This window comes from Podarcis filfolensis (genome assembly GCF_964270895.1).
Source record: "Podarcis filfolensis genome assembly, chromosome: 8".
NCBI classification, from domain to species: Eukaryota; Metazoa; Chordata; class Lepidosauria; order Squamata; family Lacertidae; genus Podarcis; species Podarcis filfolensis.
The window spans coordinates 5,329,786-5,343,662 of NC_139611.1; the positions used below are offsets into that span (position 1 = coordinate 5,329,786).

A 13,877-nucleotide genomic window follows, 5' to 3' on the forward strand; every position below is an offset into this window, starting at 1 on the left:
GGGGAATGAATACAAATGATGAGGATGAAAGACCAGCAGGGCCGTCTTTGCATATGCAGCGCCGGGGTGCAAATATCCGCTCAGCGTCCCCAAATTTCCATGGGTAGTGGGGGGGGGGGAAACGAAGCTGCGCACTGCCAGCCACTCTCCCCCATGCCGCTGCAAGAGAGCAATCCCCACAGAGGCTTGGGAGGGAAGCTGCACGCCCACCAGCCATATAGTTAGCGGGTGTCACGGTCTGGTTCACGGGCGATCAAAGTCCCGGCTGGGGACGTCAGGACCGGGGGCAAGATGGCAGGGTGGGAGCAGGAATGGAAGTCCAGAAGCCAGGAGTCAGGAAGCCAAGAGTCAGAGGGTCAGAGAGCCAGGGGTCAAGAAGCCAAGGGTCTGAGGGTCAGGAAGCAAGGAGTCCAGAAGTTAGGGGTCCAAGGATCAAGAATCAAGAATCAAGGAGTCACGAAGTCAGGGTTTGAGGATCAAGAAGCAAGAAGTCACGAGATCAGGGGTCCAAGGATCAAGAAGCAAGGAGTCAAACGCAGCAAGGCAGGGAACGTGTTGCTGTGGCAAAGAGCCGAAGGGAAAATGCTGACCTTATATCCCTTCCCGGCTCTTGCCAGCAGGTGCAGTGAGTTACCAATCAGCCTCACCTATGGGGCAAGAGCATTGCCCCTTCAGAACAAACTTAGGAAGGCCCCAGTCCTGCAGAGTCCTATTGGTCTCAGGGCCGTCTCTTGCATGCACACCTGACAGCGGGGGGCGCAGCTTCCATCCTAAGCCAGTGTGGTGTAGTGGTTAAGAGCAGTAGTCTCGTAATCTGGGGAGCCGGGTTCACGTCTCCGCTCCTCCACACACAGCTGCTGGGTGACCTTGGGCTAGTCACATTTCTCTGAAGTCTCTCAGCCTCACTCACCTCACAGAGTGTTTGTTGTGGGGGAGGAAGGGAAAGGAGAATGTTAGCCGCTTTGAGACTCCTGAAGGGGAGTGAAAGGCGGGATATCAAATCCAAACTCTTCTTCTTCTTCTTCTAAGCCTCTGCAGGGATCGCTCTCCCGCGAAGACTTGGGAGGAAGCTGCATGCCAGCCAGCCATATGGTTGACGGGGAGCAGCTGGTGGGCGTGCAGGAAGGAAAGGGGAGGCTGCTGGGAAAGCCGAGCAGCTCTCCCACTCGCTGGGGCGCCCCTGAGAGGCCGGCGCCCTGGCGCAACACACCACTACGCCCTATGAGAAAGACGGCTCTGAAGACCAGTGACTTGTTCCCCATTTCCCATTTCAAGACACTGGTCTTTGCCAGTATATGATGAATTAAAGAAAATGCTTAAGAATACTTTTGTTAAAAAAACCAGAAGCCTTTTTAATTGGGTATAGTGAGTGAAGGGATACCAAGGGAAGATTAAAGGCTGTTTATGTATGCAACGACTGCGGCAAGAATTATTTTAGCCCAAAAATGGAAACAACAAAAGTACTAATGAAAGAAGAGTGGCAGATGAAGATGATGGACTTTGCAGAACTGGCAAAGCTGACAGGGAAAATCCGAAACCAGCATGATCAAGTATTCCAAAAGGACTGGAGTAAATTTATATGATATCTGAAAGATCATTGTAAGCAATTAACATCACTAGCAGGGTTGTCCGAAGACTTGTAATGAGGAATTTTCTATCTGTCTGTATTTATTTGAACTTTGAGTCATTCTGTAATGAGAGCAATTAGAATTGGAAAACATATAAATTGCAATGATATAAAGGTTAATTTTGAAAGCCATGAGGCGGGAGAGAAGGAAGGTGACGGGTGGTATAGTGGATAATGATGTGAATATATAATATTAAATGGAAAACAAATAAAATGTGTGTGTGTGTGTGTGTGTGTGTGTGTGTGTGTGTGTGTGTGTGGTGTGTGGTGTGTGTGTGTGTATGAAAGACCAGTGACTTGTCTAAGGTTCCATCATAGTTCTGTAGCTGAAGTTGGATTTGAAAAGTTTTGGACTTTCTGGTTTTTATTTCACAGTCTGGGTAGCAATATGGTCATAGCGCTTTGCATGCAGAAGGTTCCAGGACCAATCCCTGGTGGCACCTCTAGGTAGTAGTGGTAGTAGCACTGAGAGTCAGCGTAGCATAGATTCAAGGTACAAGAAGGGAGACTCTGACTAAACATCAGGAAGATCTTTCTGACGGTAAGAGCTGTTCAACTGTGGAACAGACTCCTTTGGAAAGGGGTGGGTTCTCCTTCCTCAGAGGCTTTTAAGCAGGGTTTGGGGGGCCATCTGTCATGGATGCTTGATTTAAGATCTGTGCATCGCAGGGGGTTGGACTAGATGTCCCTCAGGGTCCCTTCCAACCCTACAATTCTATGATTCTATGGGGCTTTACACTGCTGCATACACTGCCATGGATTTTTAAATTACTTTATTTAAGTTATAAATTTTCTTTTCTTTTTGACGGCCCCTGCAGGAACCAGTCCTCAAATGAAATTAGAGAGCGATTGTTGGGAGGTCATCAGGCCTTGACCTCCCGTGTCCTTCCCAACCCAGCCTTGGGACTTGAAACAGGCCCTGGCAGCTGGCAAGGCGACAGGGTGGCCATTGTCTTGGTGGGCAGGTCACAAGTTGTGTTGGCCTGGAGCAGATGTTGGTCCTGATCCTGACTAGAAGAGGGAGATGCCGCCACACAAGTCGATGTCCAGAATGAGCAGATTGACGCCTGCGCAGCCCTTGCCTTCAACCAAGGGGCGGGGCCCTGAAAAGGAAAAGGAAGTTTTCCATTGTTACTTTTCATTAACTTTTTATGGAGAGCCAAGCAGGAGTCTCGAAACCATCTCTCAGAAATGAAATAATCTGTACTTCCAAACATAATAATAATAATAATAATAATAATAATAATAATAATAATAATTTATTATTTATACCCCGCCCATCTGGCTGAGTTTTCCCAGCCACTCTGGGCAGTTCTCAATTGAGTGTTAAAAACATTACAGCTTTAAATATTAAAAACTTCCCTAAACAGGGCTGCCTTCAGATGTCTTTTAAAGATAAGATAGCTGCTTATTTCCTTCACATCTGAAGGGCGGGTGCCACTACCGAGAAGGCCCTCTGCCTGGTTCCCTGTAACTTGGCTTTTTGCAGTGAGGGAACCGCCACAAGGCCCTTGGCGCTGGATCTCAGTGTCCGGGCTGAATGATGGGGGTGGAGATGCTCTTTCAGGAATACAGGACTGAGGCCATTTACACAGAGACAGCCTGCTGGATCAGTTTGCATCCTGTTCTCACAGTGGCCAGCCAGATACAGTACATCAATGGGAAACTCGCAGACGTGACCCGTGTGACATAACCAACATGCTCAAGTCTAATCAATGCATGAATGGGTTAATGTCATAGAGTAAGCTGGCCTGCCAGGCTTAGCTAGGAGGTCATTCCCCCTCACCTTGGGGGTAGGAGGTTTATTAAGCTCTTTGTTCTTTCACTTTCCCACCATTTCTTCCACCGTGTGAACCCTACTGGTAAGGAGTTCTGAACTGGTTGTTCCAAGCTCAGACCCTGTGGCTTCAGCAAGCCATCTTTGTGTTTCTATACAAATAATTTAGGAACATTCACCACATTGGAACCTAAATTTACTGCCTGTGTTTTCTAACTGCTATATGAAAAAGCACATGAACCTGACGTTTGAAGAGTCTGTAAGTAAACCTTTCTTAACTTACCAAATGTGTGGTCTCTTTCTGTGCTAGGGAAATGGGGAACTTTGGAAGCAACTTAGAAGAGGGTATTTTAAAGGTCTAACAGACTATATTTCAGCACTTTACTTTGCTGCATATTTTGCGATTTTAACTCTCTGCTGGATTTCTGTCACCAAAGAGTACTTGTCACAAATCTGTATCTTGGCATCCAGGGAAGTCATCTAAACCTATACAGTGGTACCTCTGGTTACGTACTTTATTCGTTCTGGAGGTCCGTTCTTAACCCAAACTGTTCTTAACCGGAGGTGCCACTTTAGCTAATGGGGCCTCCCGCTGCCGCTGCGCAATTTCAGTTCTCATCCTGAAGCAAAGTTCTTAACCCGAGGTACTATTTCTGGGTTAGCGGAATCTGTAACCTGAGATACCACTGTAATTTATTTTTTAAAACACCAAAACCAAATGCAGGAGCAACTCTACTCTCCTGTGGTTTCCTGCAGAGGCAGACTTTGGTCTTTAAGATTTCAGCAGTGCCCTGTGCGAGGCAAAAATTCACACACACCCCACATACCTCGCCTTCTGTTCTGCTCAATTCACTACATCATAGGTGCAGCCCCTGTTGTATCCCCCAGGTTCAGCGCCCAGTGCAAGGGAACCAGTCGCACGGCCCTAAATGTGTCTCTGTTCCTAGCAAGTGGGATTCAGAACCATTGCCACCACCAACCATGGAGGCAGAGCGTAATCACTGTGGTTAGTAGCTACTGACAGCCCTCTTCTCCATCATCCCTATAATGTTGTTCTGACGGGACAGAGTAACCCAGCACACCGTGGGTCAGGCTTCCTCAACCTCTGCCCCCCAGACGTTTCGAGGCTACAATTCCCATCATCCCTGACCACTGGTCCTGCTACCTAGGGATCATGGGAGTTGTAGGCCAAAAACATCTGGAGGGCCGAGGCTGAGGAAGCCTGCCCTAGGTTTTTATGTCCTTCACAACATGCTGCCTGCCAGTTTAGTCCCATTGCATGCCGTGTTTTAATCTGATTTTAAGCTGTATTTCAGGCGATTGCTGGATTTTATGTTTTTAATGTATTATATACTTTAATGTTAGCCGCCCTGAGACTGGTTTGGCTGGGGAGGGCGGGATATAAATAAAATTTATTATTATTATTATTATTATTATTATTATTATTATTATTACAGTCATACCTCATGTTGCATCCGCTTCAGGTTGCGTTTTTTCGGGTTGCGGACTGCCGAAACCTGGAAGTACCGGAACGGGTTACTTCTGGGTTTCGGCAGCTGTGCATGCGCAGAAGTGCCAAATCGCAGCCCGCGCATGCTCAGACGTGCAGACACAGGTTGCGAACGCTGCGGGTTGAGAACGTGCATCCCGCATGGATCACGTTCCCAACCTGAGCATCCACTGTATTATTATTATTATTATTATTATTATTATTATTATTATTATTATTTATTATGTGTGGAAAATGGCAGACTTGCCATCAGCTCATTTAGGGCTTCCGCCCTTCCCTCCTTCACACTCAGTTCCCTTTCCCCTGCTTCCGGACTAGGTGACTGTCGCTGCCCAGGCTGAATGACATAGTTAAACTGTGGAACTCCCTCCCACCAACCTAGGAGGCTTTAAAAGAGGGCGAGACCAATGGAGTTACCAATGTAACGTAAAGATCTCCTCAACGCATCACTACAGAAGCCGTTAAAACGTGTGGTCGTCCCTTAAAAACGTTATGAAATTCTGGCCCAACTCACTTTGGAACTCGGTAGCCCAGTAAGTAGTCATTCCTCCGCAAATGGCTTGGGCGGGGGCACCATAGTCAGCGATGTTTGTGACCACCTTGCGAGAAATCCCGTAGCTTCTGTGAAGGGTGTTCAAGGGATGCCCCTGGGAACAAAAACAAAAGGACAGATCCATTCATGCCTAGGTCCAGGGGTGCCAACTTGAATGAAGTATGGGGGGCAGGTAAGTGCACACACACACACACACACACACGAATGAGAGCATCTGTTTGTGTGTATTCCACAGCACTTAGCTTTGCTTTCAGATCAGTAGTTTTAATTCTAGAAAGCCTGAGAATGGTTAAGAGATGGTACAGTTTCTGAATAAACAGACAGAAATTTATTGATTGTTAACATAATAGGCAGATAATTTAAGGATCTTTACAATTCTACAATATGCAGAGAATAACAGGTGTTGAAAAATCAGAGAGAGGAGCTTGGGGGAAGGGAGGGAGGGTTTTTCTTGGGGAGGGGAAAAATGGGGGGGGGAGAATGAAGATGATATGTTTTGATAATTTGTAATGTTGAAATTCTTAATAAAAATTATTTAAAAAAAGAGAGAGAGATGGTACAGTTTCTATCTTTCTGTTTGCCAGTAGCCACTCTGGGCACTCACAGGGGAAAGCTGGGATTAAAAAACTGGTACCTCTCAAACATTCGTATTGTTCTATGCAATGAAATAAAATAATTAAAATTGAGGGAAGACAATGTTACGACCCCCACCCCCACCCCAATAATAATACTACTATTATTATGGGATTGTAAATGGAACCTCCCAAACCTGCCGCAGTGTGTGTATGTTTATTTTTAATTCAGTTGTATTTTCCTCCCTCCCCTCTCTCTCTCTCTCATTCTCTTTCTTCTTGTCTGTTATTGAAGTATGTGCTCCTTTTTAAATTAATAAATTGGTAAATAAAAGTTTAGATAAGTTTTTATAAACGTTTTCTCTTTCACTGCAGGTTTTTAAGCAGAGATTGGCTGGCCGCCTGTCTGATATTTTTGCTCTGGTTCCTGCATTGCAAGGTGATCCTTTGGGGATCCCTCAAAACTCTACAAATCTGTGATTCTATTATTCCTCCCACTGATTTCTGTCCCGCAGATTCCTTCATTGGAGGGGGCGGGGCACCATTTGGATCGCCCCACATATTTGGGGGCCAGCCCCAGTTTTGTAGCTCCACCTTGACGTACCTCATGCATCATGCTCTCGAGATTTGAGATACTTGGAAAGCTTTGCCGATTCATCCTGGACATGACACATAGCCTCCTGAAAGGCATGTGATAGATGACAACCCCCTGGGAGACACAACGGCAAATATATGTTACGCGAGACATGGCCCCGGGAAAGTTCAAAATCAAAGAATAGAATGAGGACTCAGTACAGCACTGAAAACCCACAACCCCATAAGAGAGAGCCAGTGCCAGCCCCACAAGCACCAGTGTGGCATAATAATAATAATAATAATAATAATAATAATAATAATAATAATTTATTTATTTATATCCCACCCTCCCCAGCCGAATTCGGGCTCAGAGCGGCTAACAACAGTAAAAGTAACACAGTTTACATAAAATCACAATCAATTAATTGAAATACATTCTAAAACCAATTCATTCTAAAATCAATTCAGAATCAAATTAATGGCAACCATTGGGCTAGAGTTCTGTGAGGATTACCAAAGGAAGGGGTCAGGCTGTGCCTTGGCCAAAGGCCTGGTGGAACAGCTCTGTCTTGCAGGCCCTGCGGAAAGATGTCAAGTCCCACAGGGCCCTAGTCTCTTGTGACAGAGCGTTCCACCAGATTGGGGCCACAGTCGAAAAAGCCCTGGCTCTGGTTGAGGCCAGCCTAACCTCCCTGTGGCCCGGGATCTCCAATATGTTTTTATTTGCAGACCGTAAATTTCTCTGTGGCACATACCAGGAGAGGCGGTCCCATAGGTACGAGGGTCCTAGGCCGTATAGGGCTTTAAAGGTTAAAACCAGCACCTTGAACCTGATCCTGTACTCCACCGGGAGCTAGTGCAGCCGGTATAGAACCGGGTGAATGTGATCCCATGGCGGAGACCCCGTAAGGAGACCCCGTAAGGCATTCTGCACCCGCTGGAGTTTCTGGGTCAGTCTCAAGGGCAGCCCCACATAGAGTGAGTTACAATAATCAAGTCTGGAGGTGACCGTCGCGTGGATCACAGTGGCTAGGTCAGGGTTAGAGTGTTGGCCCAGGACCTGCAAGAGTCCAGAGTTTGAATCCCTACTTGGCCATGAAGCTCCCTGGGTAACCTTGGGCCAGTGATTGCCTCTCAGCCTAACCTACCTCACAGGGTCGTTGCGGGGGATTAAATGAGGAGGGGGAGAACCTTTGATTCCTTGGAGAAAAAGGTGGGATATGAACGCAATGAAATAAAATAAGATAATAATAAAATAAGTGGCAGACACTGGTTTGGGGGGGGGGCGTGCATAACATGGCTTCTGACTGCACCCCTCCCCAGTGGGAGAACCATCTTTTCCTTCATCTGAGGCAGCAAAATGCATCCCTTTCAGGAGAGTTTAACAGGTTTGCCTAGCTGCTGCACAGAGATCCCACCCCAAGACAAAGGGAGTATCCAACACAGAGTGAACAGCTTTGCGGCTGAACAGCTTGCTTTGAAACTTACGCTGTTGTAGTCCACAATGGCGTTGGTGGAATGCCTTCCAGAGTAAATGTTGAAGGCAGCGACGTTGGTGTTGTGGTTGATGTTGACTGTTTGGTACACGGTTCCTCCATCATTTCCCTTGTTTATGAGCTGGATAGCCTAGAGACAGAGATCCACCGTCAGACTCCTACAAGGCACTTTGGGGAGACCAGAAAACAAGATCACGTGGTCCAGCCAGGAGGGACTGGCCAGCCAGATGCATAGCTGTCAACTTACAGATTTGAAAATAAGGGACCAGCAGCCTCGAAAATAAGGGATCAGCAGCCAAAATAAGGGATCAACAATTACTTTGATAAAATACACATTTTGTTGCGTGCAAATGGCTTTAGATACCTATTAGGTCCATAAATTACCATATAGCATATATTCAACACAAATATATGCTAGCTGGACATAGAAAGGGCCCCATTACCTTCAGTAGCTTATTTAAGGGACATCATCAATAAGGGACAGCAGCGGGACATGGCGCTGGGATAAGGGACTGTCCCGCCAAATAAGGGACGCTTGACAGCTATGGCCAGATGGGCAGGGTATAAATAATAAATTATAATTATAATTATAATTATAATTATAATTATAATTATTATTATTATTATTATTATTATTATTATTATTATTATTATCTGCTTAACTGGAGATGGCCAGGGACTGAACTTTGGACAGCCTTTGCTAGACTGGTGCCTTCACCTGTGAAATATACTCAGACTGCATTCTGAATCCTATTGTTCTAGGACCAATCAGACTGCTGCATTTTGGATCCTATTCCGCTCAGTACATAACACCCTGCCACCCAGATATTTTGGCCGACAATTCCCACCACCCGGGCCAGCATGACTGTAGGATGCTGCAGTGAATCGGAGATGCAGCCCAGAACATCCCTGGGGGAGAATATTCTCTGGTCAGGGAGTAGTAACAGAACAGCCCTGGTCACCTGATCTTTGACATCATTTCAGGCATCCTTACAGATTCCTGGAAGTAAGTGGCTCATTTATCATCAGCTGGTAAATTCACCGCTGATCTGAGATCCGACCTCATCCCAGGTACTTCTTAACTCATACGATAGGTTTTGACCAACTGATCTGTCTCAGGCAAGTCTTGCAAATGGAGTCACATGGCTTCTGGACAAGACTGAGTCCCATTCCTGAAGACTGGGAAAGGTTGTGGAGGAAAGGGATCAAGTTCACTGCATGTACCGTGTTATTTTCCTTTAACATGGTACATGCAGTGAACTTGATCCCTTTCCTCCACAACCTTTCCCATGGTCATGAAAATGATGTATAGATGGTACTTAACTCCTGTAAAATTAGCAAAGATTTACCATAAGAGTGATATATGTTGGAAATGTAAAGAAAAAGAAGGTACTTTTTATCATATGTGGTGGACCTGGACCAAGGTGAAAGACTTCTGGGAGAAGATTTATAATGAACTGAAAAAATGTTGAAATATACATTTATTAAGAAACCAGAGGCCTTTCTTCTTGGAATAATAGGTTTGGAATTGCCCAAGAAAGATGCTAGATTGTTTTTGTATGCCACAACTGCTGCTAGAATTTTGCTGGCTAAAAACTGGAAAATACAAGAAGTGCCAACAGTGGAGGAATGGCAGATGAAGATGATGGACTTTTGGAAGCTAGTCGACCTGACCGGAAGAGTCCGTGACCAGAAGGAGGAGGAGCACCAGGAGGAATGGAAGAAATTTAAAGACGATTTAGTTAAATATGCTAAGATAATCTAAATAGAAATACTTGCAAACACCAGATTGGCCTAGGATTTAAATATGTGATGTTACAGAATAATATGTTTAAAGATAAAATGAAAAGAAAGATGTTAATTGACTAAGTAAATTTTATGTGAAAATAGTTTTGGAAAACTGTTACAATGATATACATAGAAACTCAGCCAGGGGGATTTGAGGAAGTCACCCAACAATGTTAACAAAAGTGGAAATATTACAGTTAAGATTTATGTTTGTTTGTTTGTTTGTCTGTTTATGTTTGTTATAAATTTGGAAAATTAATTTAAAAAATGGGGGGGAGACTGAGTCCCATTCCTCCCCTTTTTTTACTTAAGTTTGTTTTGGCATTTGGCGTATCTCTATATCTATCTATATCTATCTATATCTATATCTCTATCTATCTATCTATCTATCTATCATCTATCTCTATCTATCTATCTATCTATCATCTATCTATCATCTATCTATCATCTATCTATCTATCTATCATCTATCTATCATCATCTATCTATCATCTATCTATCATCATCTATCTATCATCTATCTATCTATCTATCATCTATCTATCATCTATCTATCTATCTATCTATCTATCTATCTATCTATCTCTATCTATCATCTATCTATCTATCTATCTATCTATCTATCTATCATCTATCTATCTATCTATCATCTATCTACAGTGGTGCCTCGCAAGACGAAATTAATTCGTTCCACGAGTCTTTTTGTCTTGCGCGGTTTTTCGTCTTGCGAAGCACGGTCCGTTGCAACTGCACCTCTTCAAGCGGCTTTAAGAAAAAAGGAAACAAACTCGCAAGACGTTTTCGTCTTGCGAAGCAAGCCCATAGGGAAAATCGTCTTGCGAAGCAACTCAAAAAACGAAAAACTCTTTCGTCTTGCGAGTTTTTCGTCTTCCGAGGCATTCGTCTTGCGAGGTACCACTGTATTTATTTCATAAAATGTGTAACACCGCTTGATCGTAAAAATGCACAAACAGACATAAAACCTCAAGAGAGGTTTACCGAAAATGATAAAGCCATAAAATTATCCCTAAGATAAATTGGGAGCAAGAATCTAAGACGTTCAAGCATTTAAAATAACAATTGACTAAAAACAGATTAAAACAAGCCCCTTGTGCATGCAGAGGTTAGCAGCGGGAGAGGTTTCGGGGCAGGAAGGCAGAAATGGGAGCGAAGTTGGCTACTTACGTTGCTGGCAATCGCTGAGTGAATAAGCAGCCCCAGGAGGCTGGCAAGCAGAATCTGCAGAGCGGAAGGAAAATAAGAAGGTCAAATTTTAAATTGCCAAGTACACATTTCCTTTGTCTGTGAAAGACCAGCTTGATGTTTATGTTGTAAACCACCCTGTGATCTTTGCATGAAGGATGGTATAATAATAATAATAATACAGTAATAATAATAATAATAATAATAATAATAATAATAATAAATGTGTTGAACATTGCAATTTCATTTTAAAAAAGCATTTCGTTTAAAATTAATTCAAGGATTTTTGTGCAGTGTGGTGAGATTTTATACAATATGCTAATGATAATAATTCCACTAGATTCCAGAAGTAAATAGGAACGTTTGGCTATCACAAAAAAATAAGAGGTTGTCGTCCTGTTTGTGGATACGACTGTCTTGCACTGTCTTTTTACTTGAACCTCGTAACTCCTGAGGATAAATGGCATGATACCAGTTTATTAATATCACCAGAATGCCTACAGTGAAAAATAATATTTATATTAAAAAATAATAAAAAATCAAAATTACATCTATTTCTTGGTACTGTAAAAGGGCCATTCTCGCATTATCTATTGCTTATACAAGTTATGCTGGCTGAATATGTATTTTGCTATTTTTAAAACTAATAAAAATATTTTAAAAACTAAAACCTTACTACTACTACTGTTTGCAAATGAATCCATTTTGCAATGGGTGTTCTTATCTTCATTGCTCCTCTCATTTCATGAAACAATGTAAAAGGCCAGCTGATTCAGATCAAATCCAGAATGTCTTTGGGTTTTAAAAAATAATATCCAGAATGAGACCAGCAACCAAAATCTGGTTCCATAGTGTAATGTTTTTCAAGCCTGCGTATCCTCCAACGAAAATAGGGACGTCCTAAGGAAAAGTGGGACATTCCAGGGTCAAATCAGAAACCAGGACAGCTTCTGTAAATCTGGGACTGTCCTTGGCGAATCGGACACTTGAAGGGTCTGAGTCTGCAGGGATTCCTAAAAATGAAGGCTGCCTTGGACCAGACATTCAGTATTTACCAGACAAAATGCACTTTTGCTGTTGCCTTGTAGTGGAAATGATCAGGGATTCGGTTTATTTGAGGAGACCCAAGAAGTGATGACCTTCACAGGTACCAAAAGACATTTGAAAAACCCAGCTGGTGAATAGGGGCAGTTGGAGCCCACAAGTCTTAGGGTTCCACTCTTGAAAAAACCTAGAACCCCTATGGACTACACCTGCTTCCATCACACACCTGTGAGCAACTGAGTCTTCAGCTAATTTGGTCTGATCTCTGAGCACCTGGTGACAACTTTGTCCCTAGTGAGAGCAATGCCCAAGAGATGGACATCTGTACTTCACCCTTGAGATTGAAATCGAGGAAGGTACTCACAAGCATCCGCATGGTTGTGGCTCCAAACTGGAATCCAGGCCAAGATGGGTAAGGAGCAAGGAATCGCCAGACCTTATATAGCTAGCTGTAAGAATTATGCAAATACACATCACTCTAATCAAACATTTATTTTTCTCATTTGGGTTTTATGGGAAGCTCGAGAGAAAGCTAAATATTTTTTGTTACATATTTACATACGAGGCTGAGTATCCTCTCTAAGTAAAGATCCCTATGGCAGGGTGACTGATGGCCATTGCTTTGCAGTGATTTCTTCACTCTTTTCTCTTGATTCTGACCAGTGTAAATGTAAGATTGGAAAAAGGAGGAGCTGAGGGTCCCGAAATTGACTGATCCTTCCATTCTTACGCTTGACGCAACCCAACAGCTGCCTCCTCATAGACCGTGCAGGTGTGTGGAGACATCCCAGGCCCTTCTCGCACTCTTGTGTGGTTCATTGAGACACTTAGAAACAAGTTCCTAGCCCTCTTTGTTTGCAGAGATATAAGGAAAAATACACAAGCAGTAATTATTATTATTAATAAAAAAAATTTATTTATACCCCACCCCACCCTCCCCGGCCAGAACCAGGCTCAGGGCGGGTAACATCAATAAAATTACAATAAAACATAATAGGGGGGGAAACCAATTTATTAAAATATGGGTTAAAATACAATTTAAAATGCAGCCTCATTTTAATGTTGTTGTTTAGTTGTATCCGACTCTTTGTGACCCCATGGACCAGAGCACGCCAGGCACTCCTGTCTTGCACTGCCTCCCGCAGTTTGGTCAAACTCATGCTGGTAGCTTCGAGAACACTGTCCCACCATCTCTTCCTCTGTCGTCCCCTTCTCCTTGTGCCCTCCATCTTTCCCAACATCAGGGTCTTTTCCAGGGAGTCTTCTCTTCTCATGAGGTGGCCAAAGTATTGAAGTCTCAGCATCAGGATCTGTCCTTCCAGTGAACACTCAGGGCTGATTTCCTTCAGAATGGAGAGGTTTGATCTTCTTGCAGTCTATGAGACTCTCAAGAGTCTCCTCCAGCACCATAATTCAAAAGCATCAATTCTTCGGCGATCAGCCTTCTTTATGGTCCAGCTCTCACTTCCATACATCACTACTGGGAAAACCATAGCTTTAACTATATGGACCTTTGTTGGCAAGGTCTCATTTTAATAGTAGCCCATAAATCAAAACCATAAGGGGAGGGAAACATAAGGGTCAGAATGAGTCCAAACCAAAGGCCAGGCAGAACAGCTCTGTCTTGCAGGCCCTGCGGGAAAATGTGAAGTCCCGTAGGGCCCTGGTCTCTTGTAACAGAGCGTTCCACCAAGTCGGGGCCAGTACTGAAAAGGCCCTGGCCCTAGTTGA

At 43.8% G+C, this 13,877-nt stretch overlaps 1 protein-coding gene across 1 annotated transcript; it reads right to left on the reverse strand.

Moving 5' to 3' along the window:
* Nucleotides 1–2,383: 2,383 nt before the first annotated feature.
* LOC310769880 (gastrokine-1-like) lies at nucleotides 2,384–12,554 on the reverse strand. Its single transcript, XM_083629745.1, has 6 exons — nucleotides 12,511–12,554; nucleotides 11,085–11,138; nucleotides 8,104–8,241; nucleotides 6,644–6,748; nucleotides 5,429–5,561; nucleotides 2,384–2,730 (listed from the first exon to the last, which is right to left on the reverse strand). Exons 1-6 carry the CDS (start codon nucleotides 12,520–12,522, stop codon nucleotides 2,639–2,641), a joined length of 534 nt encoding a protein of 177 aa, XP_083485871.1. The 5' UTR covers nucleotides 12,523–12,554; the 3' UTR covers nucleotides 2,384–2,638.
* Nucleotides 12,555–13,877: the final 1,323 nt, after the last annotated feature.